The 18794-nt window shown below is 37.6% G+C and overlaps 1 protein-coding gene across 6 annotated transcripts in view; it reads right to left on the bottom strand.

Moving 5' to 3' along the window:
* The window catches only part of TBC1D1 (TBC1 domain family member 1), a 296435-nt gene that overhangs the window by 149262 nt on the left and 128379 nt on the right, over nucleotides 1–18794 (bottom strand). For all 6 annotated transcript variants that reach the window (XM_027836200.1, XM_027836195.1, XM_027836197.1 and 3 more), the window contains 4 exons: nucleotides 18420–18524; nucleotides 17906–18038; nucleotides 11742–11833; nucleotides 1178–1288 (listed from right to left, as the gene is read on the bottom strand). In XM_027836200.1, coding sequence (XP_027692001.1) covers nucleotides 1178–1288; nucleotides 11742–11833; nucleotides 17906–18038; nucleotides 18420–18524 — 441 coding nt within the window. The remainder of the gene's footprint in view (nucleotides 1–1177; nucleotides 1289–11741; nucleotides 11834–17905; nucleotides 18039–18419; nucleotides 18525–18794) is intronic.

Genomic DNA, 18794 nt, shown 5'->3' with positions numbered 1-18794 from the left:
ACTACAATAATGTAAATAAAACACCAAAAGGCAATTGAATTCTGAAGTAATTAGAATGACAACTCTCAGACACAATGAAGAGAGGATACAGTATAATACAGTATACCTCCTACCCCTCACTAGAAAGATAGGAGACCACAGGATGTACTGGACTCTTCATGACTGTTTTCGTTTGAAACAAGGGAGAGTTCAACAGGCTGGGATGCAGTACTAGACTAGGATTACTACAGCATTAAAAAAAAAAAGAAATCAACAAAACTTTTAAAAATTGGATTTAAAAAAAAGGGCAATGGACTAAAAGATGTCTAAAGCCTCCTTCCAGTTCTACATACATTATACTATGTACCGGCACATTCCTATCTGAATTTATCTAAATTTATACACAGAAAGGGAAAGGATCATAGCACATAGCACAAACCTTGATATAATCTTATTACGTCTAGCCCAGGGGTGAAGAACGTGCGGCCTTGAGGCCACATGTGGACTTCTAGGTCAAGTGCGGCCCTAATTCAGTCAAAAAGCTGCACTTGAAGACCAAGAGGACCATATGTGGCCTCCAGGCCGCAGGTTCCCCATTCCTGTAGGCCAAAATGGCCATCTTTTTTTTCCTCACACAATACAATCCAATCTGTCTCCCCATCTTTGTACAGCAGATTCTCCATATTTGAAATGCACTCCTCTCTTTTCACATCTGCTTCTTAAAATTCCTAGCTTCCTTCAAAGCTCAATCACAACACTCCCTTATACTAAAGGCCTTCCTTGAATTCCCAAGATTCTAGTTCCTCTCTCCCCAAAAAAACTACCTTGTTTTTATTTTGTATATTTAAGTATATGTATTTAAGTATTTTAGTGTATATACTGTCTTCCCTGATAGAATAGAACTTCCCTAAGGTCACAGACTCTTTCATTTTTGTCTTTGTGGCCCCACCACCTGGGGCAGTGTCTGGCACACAGCGGGCACTGAACAAATGCTTGTTAACTGACTATCACTACTGAGCTAACAACAATTTCCCCTTTTCTGATCTTCACATCCATATTATTTGTATTCATAAATATTATTTTTAATATCAAAATATCACAAGAAAACAAAGGAGAGGTTTGTTTGTTTTTTTAAATTTCATTCCATTTGTATTTTGTCCTTAAGAAGCTTAATACAAAAGTGAAGACTCCATCATACCTGCTTTCCTTCTCCAATATGAATGTGGTCTTTTTGCTTTTCTTCATATAAACATCTCAGGAAAGAAATAACCAGTTCATTCTCCTTTTGCTCATTTCTTGGCCTTATTTTCTTCAAGGAATAACAAAAAGAAAAAAAAAAGAAACTGATAAGAACTTTTTTTTCCCCAACAAAACACCTACCCCACCGAAGCTCATTGAATTAAGGTGATTTTCCCAGATAGTCACTAGATGGCACCAATGATTGTAAATATGTGGCATATTAACCACTATTAACATCATTATTATGACAATATTCTACTCTGTAGTTGCAGGCAGAGTACAGGCTAGAGTTCAGTGGACTGATGACATGGATAAGTTGCATACAGGCAGGTCACAGGGTTTTTTTTCCCATTTTAAATCCTATTTTCTTTAATAAATAACTGCAATCATAAAGAATCATGGAATTTTGTTGACAGAAGAAATTTAGAGTCCAACATCATTGTACAGATAAGGTAAATGGCCTGGAGAGATTTAGTGATTTCTTTCTACAAGGTCACTCAGCTAATAGGTAACAGAAGCAGGGCTCAAAGTCAGGTCTCATAAATCGCCAAGACTCTTTCCGGTAAAAACCCTGCCAAGCAGAATCACGGGATCACAGACTTAGAGCTCAAAGGGACCTCAGAGGTGATGTAGTCCAACCTGGTCATATAGATGAGGAAACTGAGAGCTACAGAGTTTAAGTGACCTACCCAAAGTCCCCTGGAGACTCAACTGGTAAAGGCAAAATTTGAACCCAAATTCCGACTCCAGTTAATCGATTTCTTTTCACTGTACAATACTACCTTAAACTATTTCATATACAAATACTTTTTATTTAATAGGAGAAAAAGACTGTAACTGTATAAGCACTACTGAAGCCCTGAACCACATTATTTCAAGACTCTTCCCCTACACAAACTAGATACTAGATACCACATTTACAAGAAATAGGCACGAAGTCTCCAGGGATGGTATAAAATCAGGATACATTATTTGACTTCTGATGTCCCCTCAAAATCTACTCCCAGATTTCCTCAAAAAAGTAGTGACCTGCTCAGTACAAGAAAAATCTAAAAAGTTTTCAGGTTTTGTATGCTTGTTGCTTCACTATATCATTACATGAACTTTAAAATTTTCAACAGGTTATCAATTAACTTTTAATATGAAAATAAATGTTAACAAATGAAGTTTGGTAGCCACACGCACTATGTATAAGCCAACCATAGGGCTTGAAATATTATTTGGAATTTCATGGCCCTCTTCAAAGGATCTATGGGTTCAGTACAAAATACAACCATTCACATTCCTACATCCTGAGCAATTCTCATCCTAGTTCTCCCTTATTCCCTCCAAGGAGGATCCATCCAATACTTTGGAGGCCTTCCTTTAGGTCAAAGATTCTCAACCCTTTTTGTATCATGGACTATGAATACTATTTTCAGAATAATGTTTTTAAATATAGAAAATACTTAGGATTACAAAGGAAATCAATTATACTGAAAGACAGTTATCAAAGTTCACAACCTCAGGTTAAGTACTTCTGTTTTAAGTCTTCTAACATTCTATAAGTACCAAAGCAACACTTCAGCTATCTGTTATGCCTTGCTCTTGTTTTAAGGCTATCCAAACTCTTTTTACATTTCCTAGATAATACCTTTTAGGCCTTTTGTTGTAAACACATCAGTACAGCCCTTGTGCGCATCTATGTTGCCCTTTGGGGAGGGGAGGTCACCACACATTTGTATTTTTTTTTTGGAGACAGTTGAATATCACAAAATTTGCAGGCATATCACATGACTGGAAGAATACTAACATTAAAAAGATGTTTTTCCCCCATGCAAAAGTTTTACTTCCCCGTATTAGCACATTAAGTCTTTAGCTGTATGAGATGACTATGAGAGGGAAAAGGGTAGGAACACTGAATGAAATTCTGGTGAAATAAAATAACAAAAGAGATCAATAAATTTATTTTAAAAATACTTCAGTGGTGTTGTAGTCCCAAATTAATAGAGTTCCCAATAATGAAAATTTATTATACAAGTACTGACAGATCTGTTTCATTTCTGGTCTGTTTGTTATACTCCTTTCCATATAATCAACAAATGTTTTTGGAATGATTAGCATTAGTTAAGTATCCTACTAAATTTCCTAGAGTCATTCTCCCTTTCACTGTTCTTATGATGTATCTTGTGACATAAAACTGGTCATAATCTTCCATTATCATCTTCAAAACATTTACCAAAAGAATTTAAGTTCTAAAACATAATTGCTTTTAGTAGTCATATCTCTCCATTTGGCAAGGAGAAAATATTTGCTGGCTGAGGCAGAGGTTTCTGGACTGTTTCATTTCTTTATTGTGGTGATGGCTTTATACACTGGCGTCCTGGCTATTACATGAACAAGTCACTCCAGGAATTCTTTCGGATTGTCCCTCATGCCTAGAATGTTCTCTCTTTCCTCTGCTCATACTACCAACCTTCCTGGCTTCCTTTACATTCCAAATAAAATCCCACAGGAAACTTTCCCCAACCCCTTCTAATTCTAGTGCCTTCCGTCTGTTAATTAGCTCCTGTTTATTCTCTATATATCTTGCTTTGTGTATATTTGATTGGTGTCTCTCCCATTAGATTGCAAGCTCCTTGACAGCTAGCTAGGACTGTCTCTTGCCTCTTTTTGTATCCCCAGAACTTAGCACATTGCCTGACACATAGCAGGCACTTAATAAATACGACTGACTGATTGATTATACTGATTAAACATACATGTTTTTCCACTTGACCAATTTCTGATGTTTCTAGCAGTAAGAGCTTATCTGACCAGGTAAAGGTAGATCTACTGTACCTTCACATGGTCACCAGTCTTCTCACCTCACCTCTATCCTAGTTTGGTGTTGATTTTGATCATTTGTCCTAACAAGTCAAAAATCTGGTTATATAGAAACAGTTATTTCAGAAATGATTACCATAAGAGTTACTAATATCTTCTGTTAAAGTATATCCTATCTCCTTAAAAAAAACCAAACAAACTCTTCTAGTGAAGCAGTAAATTTCTTCTTAAAAGTATTCCCATTCTGCAGATCTGCTGTTAACTTGCTATGTGACCTTGGTTAAGTCTAACTTCTCTGAAACAACCGGTCTTGGTCTTCTCTGAGTTTCTTTCCAGCTCCCAAATCTTGTGATTCTGACTGTAACTTGGAACTACATACATGGCCTTCTTAAAAAAGTAGATTATGTCACCATCTAGAACATGGTTGGCCAACATTCCTAGCAACTCTTAATAATCTTCGATATTTTTGTCCCATTTAACCTCAGAGAAAAAATGACTCCCAGAAATTCACATGCAGGAATCAGAATAATATAAATCTAGCTCACTTTTTTTTTTCCTCTTTCAATAATCAGTATAGCAATATGGCAGGGTAGAAAAAGCCCAGATTTTAAAGTTTAGTTAACTTCAATTGGAATCCTGGAGAGGTTTTTTATTACACTGTGAACTTTGGACAAATCATTGGACAAGTCGGCCTCAGTCTCCTCATCTCTAAAATGAGGAGACTAGACAAGATGATCATTACCCTTCTCAGTCTAAAATCTATGATTAATGGTTATTACTTAAAAATAAAAGAACATAAAACCATCCCACCCTTGCTCCCAGTGGAAAGGATAGTTTTGCAAAGGAGGGAAGATGGTTCACATTTAGGATTTCCTTTCATGTTTTAGATTTGTAGCCTGAAGACGTAGTCTATGACTAGACAGCTGCTACCTCAGAGCTCATTCTCGTTAACTCTTTCCCAAAAGACTGTGAATGAATTGGAGTAGTAAAAGTCCTATACCCCCACCTCCCAGAAAGAGAATCAAATGAAAAAGAGAAAGGAATTAAGAGATATCTAGACAGGGGTGTAAAAGTGCTATCTTATTCCTCTCCCCAACCATGCTATGCAGAAAGCCTCTGTACCTTCAACTCTGCCTTCTGTCTACCCTCAAAAAGCAGTAACACATTCCACAAGGAAAAAAAAATTTCTTGGCAATTTATTTGAACAGAAGAAAAAAAAATAAGTGGGACAGGTGAGTGATCTCTTTTTATTCCTCTCAATGTCTAGTCATATAAATGTCAAAGAGGGAAAAAAATCTAAGAGTAAAAATTAGTCAAGACACTACAAAAAGAGATTCTCTAAAAATCAAAAGCAGGCTCTAAGGCTCCACCTGAAATGTCACATCAGACAATGCTGTGGCACTGTAAAAGCTATCTCTACAAGCTAACTACAAAGAGCAGTAGACTTCAGTGTTTCCACACAATCAAAAAATCGTTTTTTTAAAAGTCACCATAATATACTCTTCTAAATAGCTCCAAAAGAATGGAAAAATCACACCTACCTAAAAGCCATGTCAGAGGCCATCTTGCCCAATTACCTCATTTTACTCAGAGGCGCAAAGAGCTTATGTGACTTACTGACCCAAAATCACACAGGTAGTTAAGACACAGGATTTTAACCCAGGTTCTCTGACTCCAGAGTCAGGCTCTTTCCACAGTACCAGACTTGTCTTCCTAATCCTCCCTGAATATGCACACCTCAGGGATTTTCAATATTACTCATTCTGTTAAAAGACCCCAGAAACAATTCCTGAATGTGTCTATCGCTTGTATAGTCAAACTTTATTTTGATTACCTACCTAGGGAAGGAAGGCATTCTACATATGTGTTAAACATTCTTACATCCAAGTTAATCGTGAAAGGTAACAGTGCGATACAATGGAAAAAGTGTTGGACTTGAGAGTAAAGAAAACTACATTCAAATACAGGCTCTGGGACTGGGTAAGTAAGGAGACAATTAACTAATCTCTGAGCTTCAGATGCTTTAACTATAAAATGAAGGAACAAATTCTTATACTGCCTAACTCACAGGGCTGTTGTGAAGAAAGTTATCACCACCATCATCATAGCTAGATTTATATAGTGCCTACTATGTGTCAGGCACTGGGATAAGTGCTTTACAATTATTATCTCATTTGAGCCTAATAACTACCCTGCAAGGTGGGTACTATTATTATCTCTGCTTTACAGTTGAGAAAAATGAGGCAAACAGAGGTTTGGTGACTTGCAAGGGAAATTACACAGCTAGTGTTTGAGGCTAGATTTGAACTCGGGTCTTCCTGACTCCAGGATCAGCAGTCTATATACTGCACTACCTAGCTGACTACAAAAGTTCTTTGTAAACCTTAAAGAACTAAATAAATGTGAATTACTTTTACTAGGTGACCATAAAATATTAATGTCATGTTTAAATTGCTTTCAAGAAAAGATGCCCTCAAAAATGGCAAATCACATCCTTGGCATTTTCAGGAACAGCCAAAAATGTTTGACTGAGGCAGGTGTGTGACTACAGTGTGTGATCAAGTAAGGCAACTCTCCAAAAACTTATCTTCCCAAATATATACAGGGGGTCCCAAAAGACTTAATGCAGTTTCAAGCTATTCATAGCTTAAATACCTTGAGTTCTCTAACATTTGAGTTGTTAACTACTTGAAGCTGCATTAAGACTTTAGGATCCTGTGTATACTGGTTGCAATCCATGCTAGCAGAAGCAGTCACCCCACTGACAAATCACAGACTCTTGATATAGACTGTGACATACAAGTCCTCATCAAAATTGAGCAAGTTTCAAAGGAGTCTTACTTTCTAGCTCAACTCTGAAGGCAGTTCTAAAAAAAAAAAAAGTTACTAAAATGTTTTGAATGCTAGAAGTATCTCTGGAATAAATCCATAGACTTCCAACCCTCAAACTGTGTGACTCAGTACTAGATTTAGCATAAGAGGACATGGCTTCAAACTCCAGTTCTATTGCTTAATCCAAGTATGTGACCTTGGGCACTCCTTTTCTGAATCTGTTTCTTCATCTGTAAATTCAAGGGGATGGACTAGATTCAATTCATTTCAATCTAGTAAACATTTATTAGGTGTCTCCTATGTTCAGAGCACTGAGGAGAGAGACAAAAATTAAACTGTCCTTGCCCTCAAAGAGTTTATAATTGGGATGGACTAAATTCAGTTCAGTTCATTTCAATCCAACATTTATGATGTGTCTCCTGCATGCCAGGCACTGTGCTAGGCACTGAGGGTAGAAACTAAAATGAAACTGTCCCTACCCTCAAGGAACTTATAATCCTCCTAGGGAGATAAATAATGCACACAATTAAGTAAATACAAAATAATAAAAGCAGTTTAAAGAGTAGAAAATGCTATTAATAACAGGGAGAATCAGGAAAGGCTTTATGTAGGTTTTTCCTAAGCTGTAGTTGGAAGGAAACCAGGAACTCTACAAATGGTGATGAGGGAGAAAAAGGCATTCCAACTGTGGGGGACCCCTGATGCAAAAGCCTAGCAGTAGGAGATGGACTGTAACGTACAGAGAGGCACTAGTAAGTCAGTTTGACAAAAGAAGGCAATATGAAAAAAGAATGGAAAAGGTGGGAACCAGATTGCAGATGCCTTTAAATAACAAGCTGAGAAGTGACAGAGGTGGCCTGAAGTGCAGCCTAAAGAAAGAGAAGCGATGGCAAAGGAACAGTCTAGAAGTTCAAATTCAGGACGCTTCAGGTGAGAGAAAAGCCCTCAGTACTGAAGAGGGTAGCCAGGGACAGAGTGTGGAGGGGAAGAAAATTTCTAACAGTGCAAAAAGATGGAAAAAGAGATGTGAAGGAAAGAACTCCAGAACAACAGGAATTATCTGTTAATAACAGACTGAGAATTGCAGAGGGTACTGTGGATTGAGAGGGCAGAGATGGACCACGGAGGGGGTAGGGTTGATGATGATATGGATGAGATAACAAGGAAATAAGAAAGGGGGGAGGATAAGGAGAACTGGAAATGGGAAACTGCCTCCCAGAGAATAAGGAATGACACCCTAGGATCCTGAGTTGATGGAGCACATCTTCACTGGTTTTGACTCGCGGATAGCCAGGATCCCTTATAGTTAGGAGACTCTGAAGAAAAATAAAAAGGTAGTGATTTGGTCCCTAGAGGTAGATTAAAGTCGTGTTTGGTACCTTATCCCAAAATAGCAAGAAATGAGGAACACCCTTAGAGGTAACGTACATGTGGCAAGGGCCTCAGGTCCTTCTCTGACCCCACACCACCACCAAAAAATGTCTCCCCCCTCGCCTTCTGTTACTTTGGTGCCCTTAGGCTCAGAATCCAAGATGTCTCAGAGCAGGGATTCTTAGCCTTCTTGTGTGTGTCCTGGAAACCTCTTGGCAATCTGACACAGCAAACTAGCCCCTTCACAAAATAATGTTTTTAAATAATTGAAGGGAATGCTAAATTTCAGTTAGAGGAAAGTGAAAATAAAGACATAATTTATTTCCCCCATCCAAGTTCCAAGACCCCTGAAATCTATTCATAGACTCTTTAGGGCAGTGATGTCAAATTCAAAGAGAAATCCTACATGAGGCCTACTGATTTAGAAAACCATATATTGATATTATCTATGTTCTACTGTATTTTAATTCATTTTGTCAAATATATCCCAATTACATTTTAATCTGTTTTGGCAGGCCATTAACATGCTTGACATCTCTGCCTTAGGGGATGAGGACTCCAGAATAAGAAGCCCTGACTTAGAGAACTCTGAAACAAGTCATTTACTGACCACAGTGCCCAGAAGGTGAGGTTTGGAACGAATCTGGGCTGGACCTCTACTTCAAATGATCTGAAGTTCCTTCCAATTCTAACTTTATAATCCTCAAAGTCCTCCTGGCAAAAATGACTTCAGATGCCAAAAAAAATAAAATAAAATAAAATAGCCCCTGAATTGGTTAAGGTGAATGTCAGAATCAGTCTATAGTAGTTCTCCAGTGCAACAGAGGTGTGTTAAGTATTTATGGTTCATTTATCAGTCTTTGATACGAAAGTCATACACTACCTTAAAGACATTAGGGAAAGAAAAGTAGCAATAATTCTACCTTCAACATCTCTCATAGGCACTATGTGCTAGAAAAACATACATTAAATTGTTTTAATGGAGCTGTATAACATCAACTGGGCAGAATGTCTGAGATCCCAAAGACAAGCATACATGCATACCCATAGTGCGCATTAACAATGCTCTCTTCATTTCTGCATCCCAAGTCTAAAATCCATTAAGTCTGTTTATCTACTAGATTGAAACCCACTGAGCTGTAAGTCATGGAATAAAACAATTTCTGAAGAATTAAAGTGGAAAGTCACCCAAAAGGCAATGCAGAGTAGATAAGATGGGCTTAAAGAGATGTAACATTACCACCCACCAAGAATTGCACATAAGGAGCATAAAGGATGTTATCTATGAGATAAATGACAGGAAAAGAAGGTGAGACGTGTGGCAGAAGCCCTACATTACAGGACACCACACATCCATCAAAACAAACAATAAAGAATTTGGAGGGGGAAAAGGTGGCAAAATGAATTAGGAGAAAAATAGGAACCCTAAGAACCCTAAGGGGGGCATAAGAAAAATATAAAAGCTACCCAGCCATCCACAGTCAATTCTGAATAGGAATTTTAAAGAATATGTTCTTTCTACATATACACGCTGTAATCTAAAGGTGGAGGCAGGGAAAAGAACTGAAACAAAATTAAAAAATCAAGCCATCCAACAGGAAAAAGAACATTATTCTTTCATTTTTATAGTGACTGAATATAGAATAACATTTATCAGGGAATAAAAATACACACATTCAAATCAAAGCATCTTGCACCTGGCACCCTTATATTTTAGAATCTACGGGAAAGCAGATTTAATTCCTGGCTTGTACATATTCTTCTTACGGGCAAAGTAACATGAGCCAAAGAAAATACTCCTAGTTAAACAGGATTTATAACAAACTTCTCAATAAATTCCCTGCTTTGTAATTGGTTTGATGAAGAATACATTTAAGTATATGCATTTTGTTATTATTATGAGATGTGATTTTTTTAAAAAAAATCTATTTTGTACCCATTCTATGCAGACAGCTTTTTCTGATGCATTTATAAGATTTTATGTAATGTATACCACAATTATAATAGGTAAAGAATCAATAAGACTTGATTACTCCTTTTTTTTTTAAGGGAAACAGGGAAATGAGGAAAAGACCAGAAAGAGCTCATTTTGCTTAACTTTAAGCAAATTAATTTAATAATTAAATTAACTTCAATTTTTAAATAGTCATTTCATATGACTGTTGCTTCATGCAAAAGTCATCTGTACTAGCCCAGTACAGATTGTCCTCCTCCTCATTATTATTATTCTTTTGCTAAATTCTGAATATTATGATACTCTACATTTAATTTTCCTCCAAAGAAGATCCCAGAGAAGAATCTGCCTACCCCTGTCCAGAGTGCATCACGATATTGGTAATGAAAAAGCTTTTCCAAGAACACATACTACGCAGTAACACCTAGCCCCATCAGAAGTTAGGAAGAGAGACCAGATCTGGAATTTCACTGATGTAGAAAATTCTAATTCTACCCATAAAAGTTGTCACCTTTTCTACAACTTTTAGTCTTAAAGTAGTCTAGAGCTCTGAGAGGTTACCTGTCGGACACACAGCCAATATGTGTTCAATGTGAGATTTGAACCCAGGTCATATTAACTTCAAGGCTGGGCTCTCTAGGCATTGCACCATGCTACCTCTCAGAAGGTAGCTGTAAGAATAACATCTAACCATGGTAAAACCAGAAAGAAAATATTTTGAAAGTTTGGAATTTAAGGACACAGTGTATCTCTGGGACTTCTAAATTTGAAATCCCAGGGTTTTTGAAAATCCCTATTTTGATTTCCTAAAATTTGCATTTTTTAAAAGACCCTTAGGAAAGCTCTGAAACAAACCATTCATCAAATATAGGTGAAAAAACACTAGTCTAAGAAAAACTGTTAAATTTATTTGCATTTTAATCCCAGGTCTGCCCTTAATGGTTGTGTGAGCAAAGAAATCTCCCAGGCCTCAGTTTCTTCATCTGTAAGATGGCCATAATCTTTGCCCTCCCCTATCTCTCAGGATAGTCCTAAAGATCAGGTCAGACTGCCTATTCTAAGGTCCTTTGTACATTATACAAATTGTCAGCTGTCACTGGAAAATGTGACAAACAGGACTACAGTGGAATGCATTTGACTAGAATTTCACAGTCTACAAGTCACTACTGAGCTTCAAGAAACCATCCTTGCTCAGTTCTGTTCAATGTGGGGGAGAACCTCGAATGGCAACAAAAAGGAAAAGAAAAGAAAAACAAATGTGGAAGATGAAAACAACAAACTCTTCCTTCATCCAGCCCTCTTGGACGTTTTATGGCCCCAGGGTCTGGACAGGAGAATCTGCACCCAACTCATTTCTGGTCGAGATTTCCTTAATGTGCCTAGGAATAGGTAATATGAATGTGTACATTTGGGTTTCCAAAGATGGTCATGTACTTTCATTCAAACACACTGTGCTTGGAAAAGAAGATGACCTGAGCTGTCTCGATAATGTTTGACAGGCAAGGAGACGAAGAAAAGAAAGCCTACATTCTGTCCAGAAATTTTAAAAGCCAAACTCTACCTGAACCTCCTCAAAAATCATTGCTTGTTCTTGATTATTTAGTGTTGTGAGGTGCTTCTGGAGCTCCAGCTTAGTTTTGGAAGAAGACATCCCTAGTAAGGAGGGAAAAAAATAAAGACATGAACTCCAGACATAAGTGACTTGAACCGAAACTAAGAAATGTTCAATCAGTCAACAAACATTTATAAATAACAGCTAACATTTACATAGTGCCTACTATGGGCCAAGTGCTGTGACAAACACTTTACAATTTTTATCTCGTTTGATCCTCACCACAACCCTGGGAGGTGTGCACCCCATTTTACACATGAGGAAATGAGGCAAACACAGGTGAGATGACTTGCCCAGGGTCACACAGCTAGTGTCTATGGCCTGATTTGAACTCAGGGATTCCTGATTTCAGGCCCAGCATTCTATCCAGTGTGCCAATGTGTCAGGCACTGTGCTAGATGCTATGAGGCACAAATAAAATACAGGAAACAACTTCTACTCTCAAGAAGCCTAAGTTCTCATGTGGGTAACAGGAGATATGTGTATGTGTGTATGCGCGCGCACACGCATGTGTACAAGTAAGTCATACACAAACATGCATATTTTATATTTGTATCCATACATACCCACATATACATACACGTACATATGCATACACATATATACACACACCCATATACATATATACATATACACTCAGCAGCTGGTGGCACCATAGTGCATAGACCGCTGGGCCTGGAGTCAAGAAGATCCATCTTCCTGAGTTCAAATCTGGCCTCAGACACTTAAGAGCTGTGTGACCCTGGACAAGTCATTTAAGTCCATTTGCCTCGGTTTTCTCTTCCATAAAATGAGCTAGAAAAGGAAATAGCACGTGTGTGTGCACGCGCGCGCACATGTGTGTCTGAGTGTGTGTGTGTGTGTTTATATACAGAATATATACTAAGTAGTTAAATACAAATATGATAGTTTGAACGGGAGGGCACTAGCATGTAGTAGATGGATCAGGAAAGGCTTTGGGAGAAAGTAATGATGTATCTTGAAGCAAGAGAGAGATTCTATAAGGCAAAGGAGTTGAGGAGGGAGTTTATTATATGACTGGGAGACAGCCAGTACAAAGTCATGGAGGTGGGAAATGGAGTGTCCTATGTGTTAAAACAAAGAGAAGGCTGGTCTAGCTAGCTAGACTCTGAAGAATGGAGGATGAAAAAAGATTATTCTTTACACATACTATATTTCCTACTACACTGAATTGGTGTTTAAAGTTAAAAACCCCCAATCTAAAAGGCAGACTATAACTGGTTTTGTAATTTTTTAAAAAATCATTTCCCACTTCCACAACTTTGCACTGGCATATTAAAACAAACTCTGAGGTACCACCTCATACCCATCAGATTGGCTAATACATCAGAAAAGGAAAATGAGAAATGTTGGAGAGGATGTGGGAAAACTGGGACAGTAATACATTGTTGGTGGAGTTGTGAACTAATCCAACCATTCTGGAGAGCAATTTGGAACTATGACCAAAGGGCTATAAAACTGGGCATACCTTTCGACCCAGTAGTACCACTACTAGTTCTATATCCCAAAGAGATTAAAAAATGGGGAAGGACCTATCTGCACAAAAATAATCATCACAGTTCTTTTAGTGGTGGCGAAGAATTAGAAATCGAAGGAATGTCCATCAGTTGGGTAATGGCTGAACAAGTTGTGGTATTGACTGTAATGGAATACTATTGTGCTATAAGAAATGATGAGCAGGATGCTCTCAGAAAAACGTGGAAAGACTATGAACTGATGCAAAGTGAGGTGAACAGAATCAGGAGAACATTGAACACAGTAACAGCAATACTGTATGTGATCAACTGTGAATGACTTAGCTATTCTCAGTAATACAATGATCCAAGGCAATTCAAAAGGACTCGTGATGAAAAATGCTATCCAACTCCAGAGAAAGAACTGTTGCAATCTGAATATAGATTGAAGCACACTATTTTTCCGTGGTTTTTTTGAGAGGGAGGAGAGGGTCTGTGTCTTCTTTTACAACATGACTAATATAAAAATACATTTTGCATATTTGTACATGTATAACCTATATCAAATTGCTTACCATATCAGGGAAGGGTTAGGGGACAGAGGGAGATGATTTGGAACTCAAAATTTTAAAAGATGAATGTTAAAAAATTGTTTTTATATGTAACTGAGAAAAAATAAAATATTATTTTAAAAAAAAAGAGATTACAGAATCACAGATTTGGAACTGGAAGGGACTTCAGACGTCTCTTAGCCTAATCCCTTCATTTTATAATTGAGAAAATTGAGGCCCAGAGATATTAAGTGTCTTGCCCAAGATCACACAATCAGTCAATAAACAAGTAAGTGCCTACTACGTTCTAGACACTGTGCCAAATGCTGAGGATACAAAGAAAAATGTCCCTGCTCTCTAAGAGAGGATTTGAACCCAGGTCTCTGGCTGCAGGACAAAGACGAGACAAAAGACACAATTGACTCAACCCCTCTCTCACCTGCACTTGGGATCATCCTTTCGTCATTACTATTCCCCTTCAGGACTGCCCAGGGGTGGGTGTGGAGGTGGGAGGAGAGGAAGTATGGAGGGTACAAGAGCAAAGGAAAAAGGGAAGGTAACGTGATTCCAAGGATTCCTCATCTCTAGGCGCTTCGCTGCCAAAGTCCTGAATGGGCCCTTCAGATATTTTGATGCTGCAGCAGCTGTCTTTTAAAATAACCATCTCAGCTATGAACACAGCTGTAAGGTCAATGGAAAGATTCCAAATGTCACTTTCATATAGGGAAATCTGACCTTGGAAAAAGCGTCAGTTCAAACTCTCCTGAGCAACATTTTTTTAAAAAAAGACAAAGGTCATCCCAATCATCTGAGAAGCTCTTTTAAATTCTACAGCAGGCACAAATGTTGTCAATTAATGGCTAACACACATGATGTATATTCACTTGATAGTACGGAGGCGAATAGCACAGAGAGTGAACGGGAGACTTAAGCTAATTTTACAGGACTTGGAGCATAATTTTACTCTTTTAAGTGATTAATGAGGTTATTATAGCTTTCCCTTTATGATCTATGACTGGTCATCTCTATAGTTTAGTTGACAGCCAGTCCTTGAGTGGGAACACAATGCTCAATTATAACATTAAGTACTCTGTAAATATAAGCAATAAGTAACTATTATTCTTATGGAAAAAACATAATGTTATTTATAATAATTTGCTTTACAGAACAATTTCTTGGAACTCATTGCAAGAAAAATCGAGAACTGCTTATAAAGCAGTCCCATAAAGTAACCAGTATATACTTTATTAAGATGACCTCTAAGAATAGAAACATGACTCTTTGTGTTCTTTTCATTTGCACCACAAAATGTGTGCATTTTTTTGAATGACTATCCAGTCATGTCAAGAGAGGGCCACCTCTTAAATGGACCCCCTCAGGGCTGCACTGGTACATGCAAAATATTAAAAGAACAAGAGCATGGTGAGGAGATAGATCCTTCACAGAGAATTTAAGGAAGAATATGCATGAAAATTGAACAGGATGAAAAGGTCTGGATGGGGGATGCTCTACAATGCTTAGAGAGCATCCTGAAAGAATCTGTCTAACATTCAGAGCTTGAAATGCTTATTATAAAATAAGATTTACATAAAGTAAATTAAATGGAGATGCCGGCAAGATGGCAGAGTGAGAGGTTTTAAGTGAAGCAAATGAACCTTTAGGACCCCCCCCCAAAAAAGTGAAATAAATAAACCAAATGAAGCAAACAAAAAACAAAAGGGGTGGGGGAGAAAAGCTCCAACACAATGAAGTAAAAGAAACCTTAAGAAAAGCATCTGAAGGACCATCAGTAAAGACTAAAACTGGAGCTATTTCAAGATACTTTACTGAGGAAAACAAGTTCATTAAGAGAAGGAAGGAAGACCTGGCATCTATAAAGATGGAAAATTAAAGTTAGTAAGGAGGAAATTTAAAAAGATGACTGAGATTCAACAGGTTAACCCAACTGATAGAATAACTTAATAAAACACTGAATTTACCAAAGAAGAGAACTGTCCCTAATAAAAGACAAAAATAGAAGGGGGAAAAATGTTAAAATCAATATAACCAGAAAAAGATTTGATAGCTCTGTAAGAAAAAGAGATAACAGTAGTAAAGGAAAGAGCTCAGAGAAAACCCCCAAAAAAATTAATTTTCAGGAATGGCTAGAATTATAGTATACCACGTCCTATCAGGCAGGTAACGAACTTGGTAGAAACTGAGACAATTTTTTTTAATAGCCAACAGAATTTGTTTTGCTTGACTATGCATACTCATTATAGATAGAACCTATAAACATACACACACACACACACACACAAAACATACACGAAGGTATTCTCCCTTCAGGTTGGAGAGATGGTGTTGAGAAGGAAGAAGAAACAAATAGACTCCTGGGGCTTTGAAAGATGAATAGTATTAATAACAACTCACATCTATACAGACTTTTAACTCCTCTCAACTCTGTGAGATAGACAGATAGGGCAAGGACAGAGTGTCCCAAAAGTCCTAGTGCAGTTTCAAGCTTTAAATTATCCCCATTTTACATAATGAGGAAAGTGAGGCTCCAAAGACGAAAAATATCTTCTAATTATAAGTCTATCAATCTATGATGTATCCATCCCAACTGACTATATATTATTCAACATTGTAAATACTATGGACAATTGTCATTATTCCTTATTAGAGGCAGCTAGGTCGCCCAGGGGATGGGATCCTTGCACTAGGGAGTCAGGAAGACCTGAGTTATGATCCTGTCTTAGTGGCTTGCTATGATCCTAGACAAGTTACTTAAAAATCTCTGTCAGCCTCAGTTTTCCCATTTTTAGAAAATGAGTAAAAATAGCACCTACCTCAACAAAGTTGTGTGAATATTGATTGAGATAACATAGGCAAAGTATTTCATAAATTTTAAAACATTATATAAAGGTTAGCTATGAAAGCTAATGCACTTGAGTGTTATAAATATTCAAATCAACTACAAAAGACCTACAAAGATGCCATCCACCTCCGGAGGAAAAACTGATAAAGAGAAGTATGTACAGTGTGTGTGTGTGTGTGTGTATGTGTTTGTGTATCTATATCAAATGGGTAGCATTCTCTAGTTCAGGGTGGGGAGGGAGACAGCTTGGAACTTAAAATAGAACCAAAAAAAATTAAATTTAAAAAAATAAAGCTAATGGGGGCAGCTAGGTGGCGCAGTGGATAGAGCTCCAGCCTTGAAGTCAGGAGGACCTGAGTTCAAATCTTACCTCAGACACTTGACACTTACTAGCTGTATGCCCCTGGGCAAGTCACTTAACCCCAATTGCCTCACCAAAAAAAAAGCAAAAATAAAATAAAATAAAATAAAATAAAGCTAATGCACATTATTTTTTTTAACAGTAAAGTAACAGATCTATATGGTTAAAGTACAATCACAAAATCATTTTTGTATTGTCTAAAATTATAACAGATGAAGATGAGAAGCAGTCACAGCACAGGGGGAGAATTTCAATGAATTTATACCATTTGAAATGTTCTTCCATTCATTTAATTTCAATCTGAGGTTGCATGACATAGGAGATTGTTGGGCTTAGAAGTACAAAGTTGTTGTTATTGTTTAGTTGTGAACTCTTTATGAAGCTATGGACCATACTGTCCATGGAGTTTTCTTGGCAAGGATACTGCAGTGGTTTACCATTTCCTCCTCCAGTGTATTAACAGAGGCTAAGTGACCTGCCCAGGGTCACACAGCTAGTAAGTATCAGACACTGGATTTGAATTCAGGTCTTCCTGACTCCAAGCCCAACGATCTATCCACTGAGCCATCTAGCTGCCTGGAGATACGAAGATCAGGGTTCAAATACTGTCTGGAAACTTACTAATAATGCAACCCTGGGAAAATCACTTAACCTTTGGGTGCCTTAGGCAACTCTCTATAATTAATCCGCTAAATCACAGTATATCTACACCTCATCCCCAGCTGGGACTTCCACCCTGCCCCTGGTTTTGGTGGAGGGCATTCTCATGCTGGGAGTTCCCTGCCACTGCCAAACAAATCAGACCCTTCTCCTTCAAGTATTTCAGTTCAACGCCTTTCTACATTAGGAAGGTGTTTCTCACTGACCTTCTATTCTTTCACAAAGTTTGTGCAGGCATTGCATAGGGCATCCTTCACACTGCTGAACTGGAACTTTGGAGGTCTGCTGCACTGCTGCAACAGTGAAAGCCTGTTTCAGAGTCATCATAATTTCATCAACCTAATCAAACAGAAGATAAAATGGGAGTGAATGAAAACCAAAAATTTTATATGATATGAATCAGGCTCAAAGGCTGGACAATTTAGGGTTATTAATTAATAAATTACTAATTTCTCTTTTGCTTTTTTAAATGGCAAACAAACTTAATTAATTCATAGTTTGAAATGCGCTCCTGGAACTTAATAGTCCTTAATATATTAGGAAATATTGTAAGAAACCAAAAACCTATAGCAAACACCCACTGAGTGGGAAGGAGGAAAATTAACAACTTCAGACCGACAGACCAAGTAAGTTTCTGACTCTCCTGAAAACAAAAACAAAAATGAATTTGAATTTAACCTTAAACTGGGACAAGGTCTAGAAACTATGAGTCTCTCTTACCAAGGCTTCATTTGTACACTGAAAAACGTAGCAAACAAAATGAAAACCTCCATTTTCAGAAGACTCTCTGCAGATAAATCCAAAGTGATCCACGTGTCGAATTCCCTTTGAAAGAAAAAAAAAATGCCGTTACATTCAAAAAAGTATCACCTTCCATAAATGCCATTCAATAGTTAAAATGTGTAGTATGTCTTTCTCCTTTCTAACACACTGTTAGTGGGGCTGTGAATTGGTACGACCATCATGGAAAGGAATTTGGAATTCTGCAAAGAAAGTAACTAAAACGACCACACAATTTGCCAGAGAGATTCTACTGTGAGGAGACACCCAAAGGAGGTCAATAATAAAAACAAAGGATGTTCCCATCCATAAAAA

This window comes from Vombatus ursinus, unplaced genomic scaffold (genome assembly GCF_900497805.2).
Source record: "Vombatus ursinus unplaced genomic scaffold, bare-nosed wombat genome assembly UNPS02014818.1, whole genome shotgun sequence".
Classification (NCBI taxonomy): domain Eukaryota; kingdom Metazoa; phylum Chordata; class Mammalia; order Diprotodontia; family Vombatidae; genus Vombatus; species Vombatus ursinus.
The sequence above is the reverse complement of the archived record's forward strand: the minus strand, read 5'-3'. Positions and strand labels throughout refer to the sequence as shown.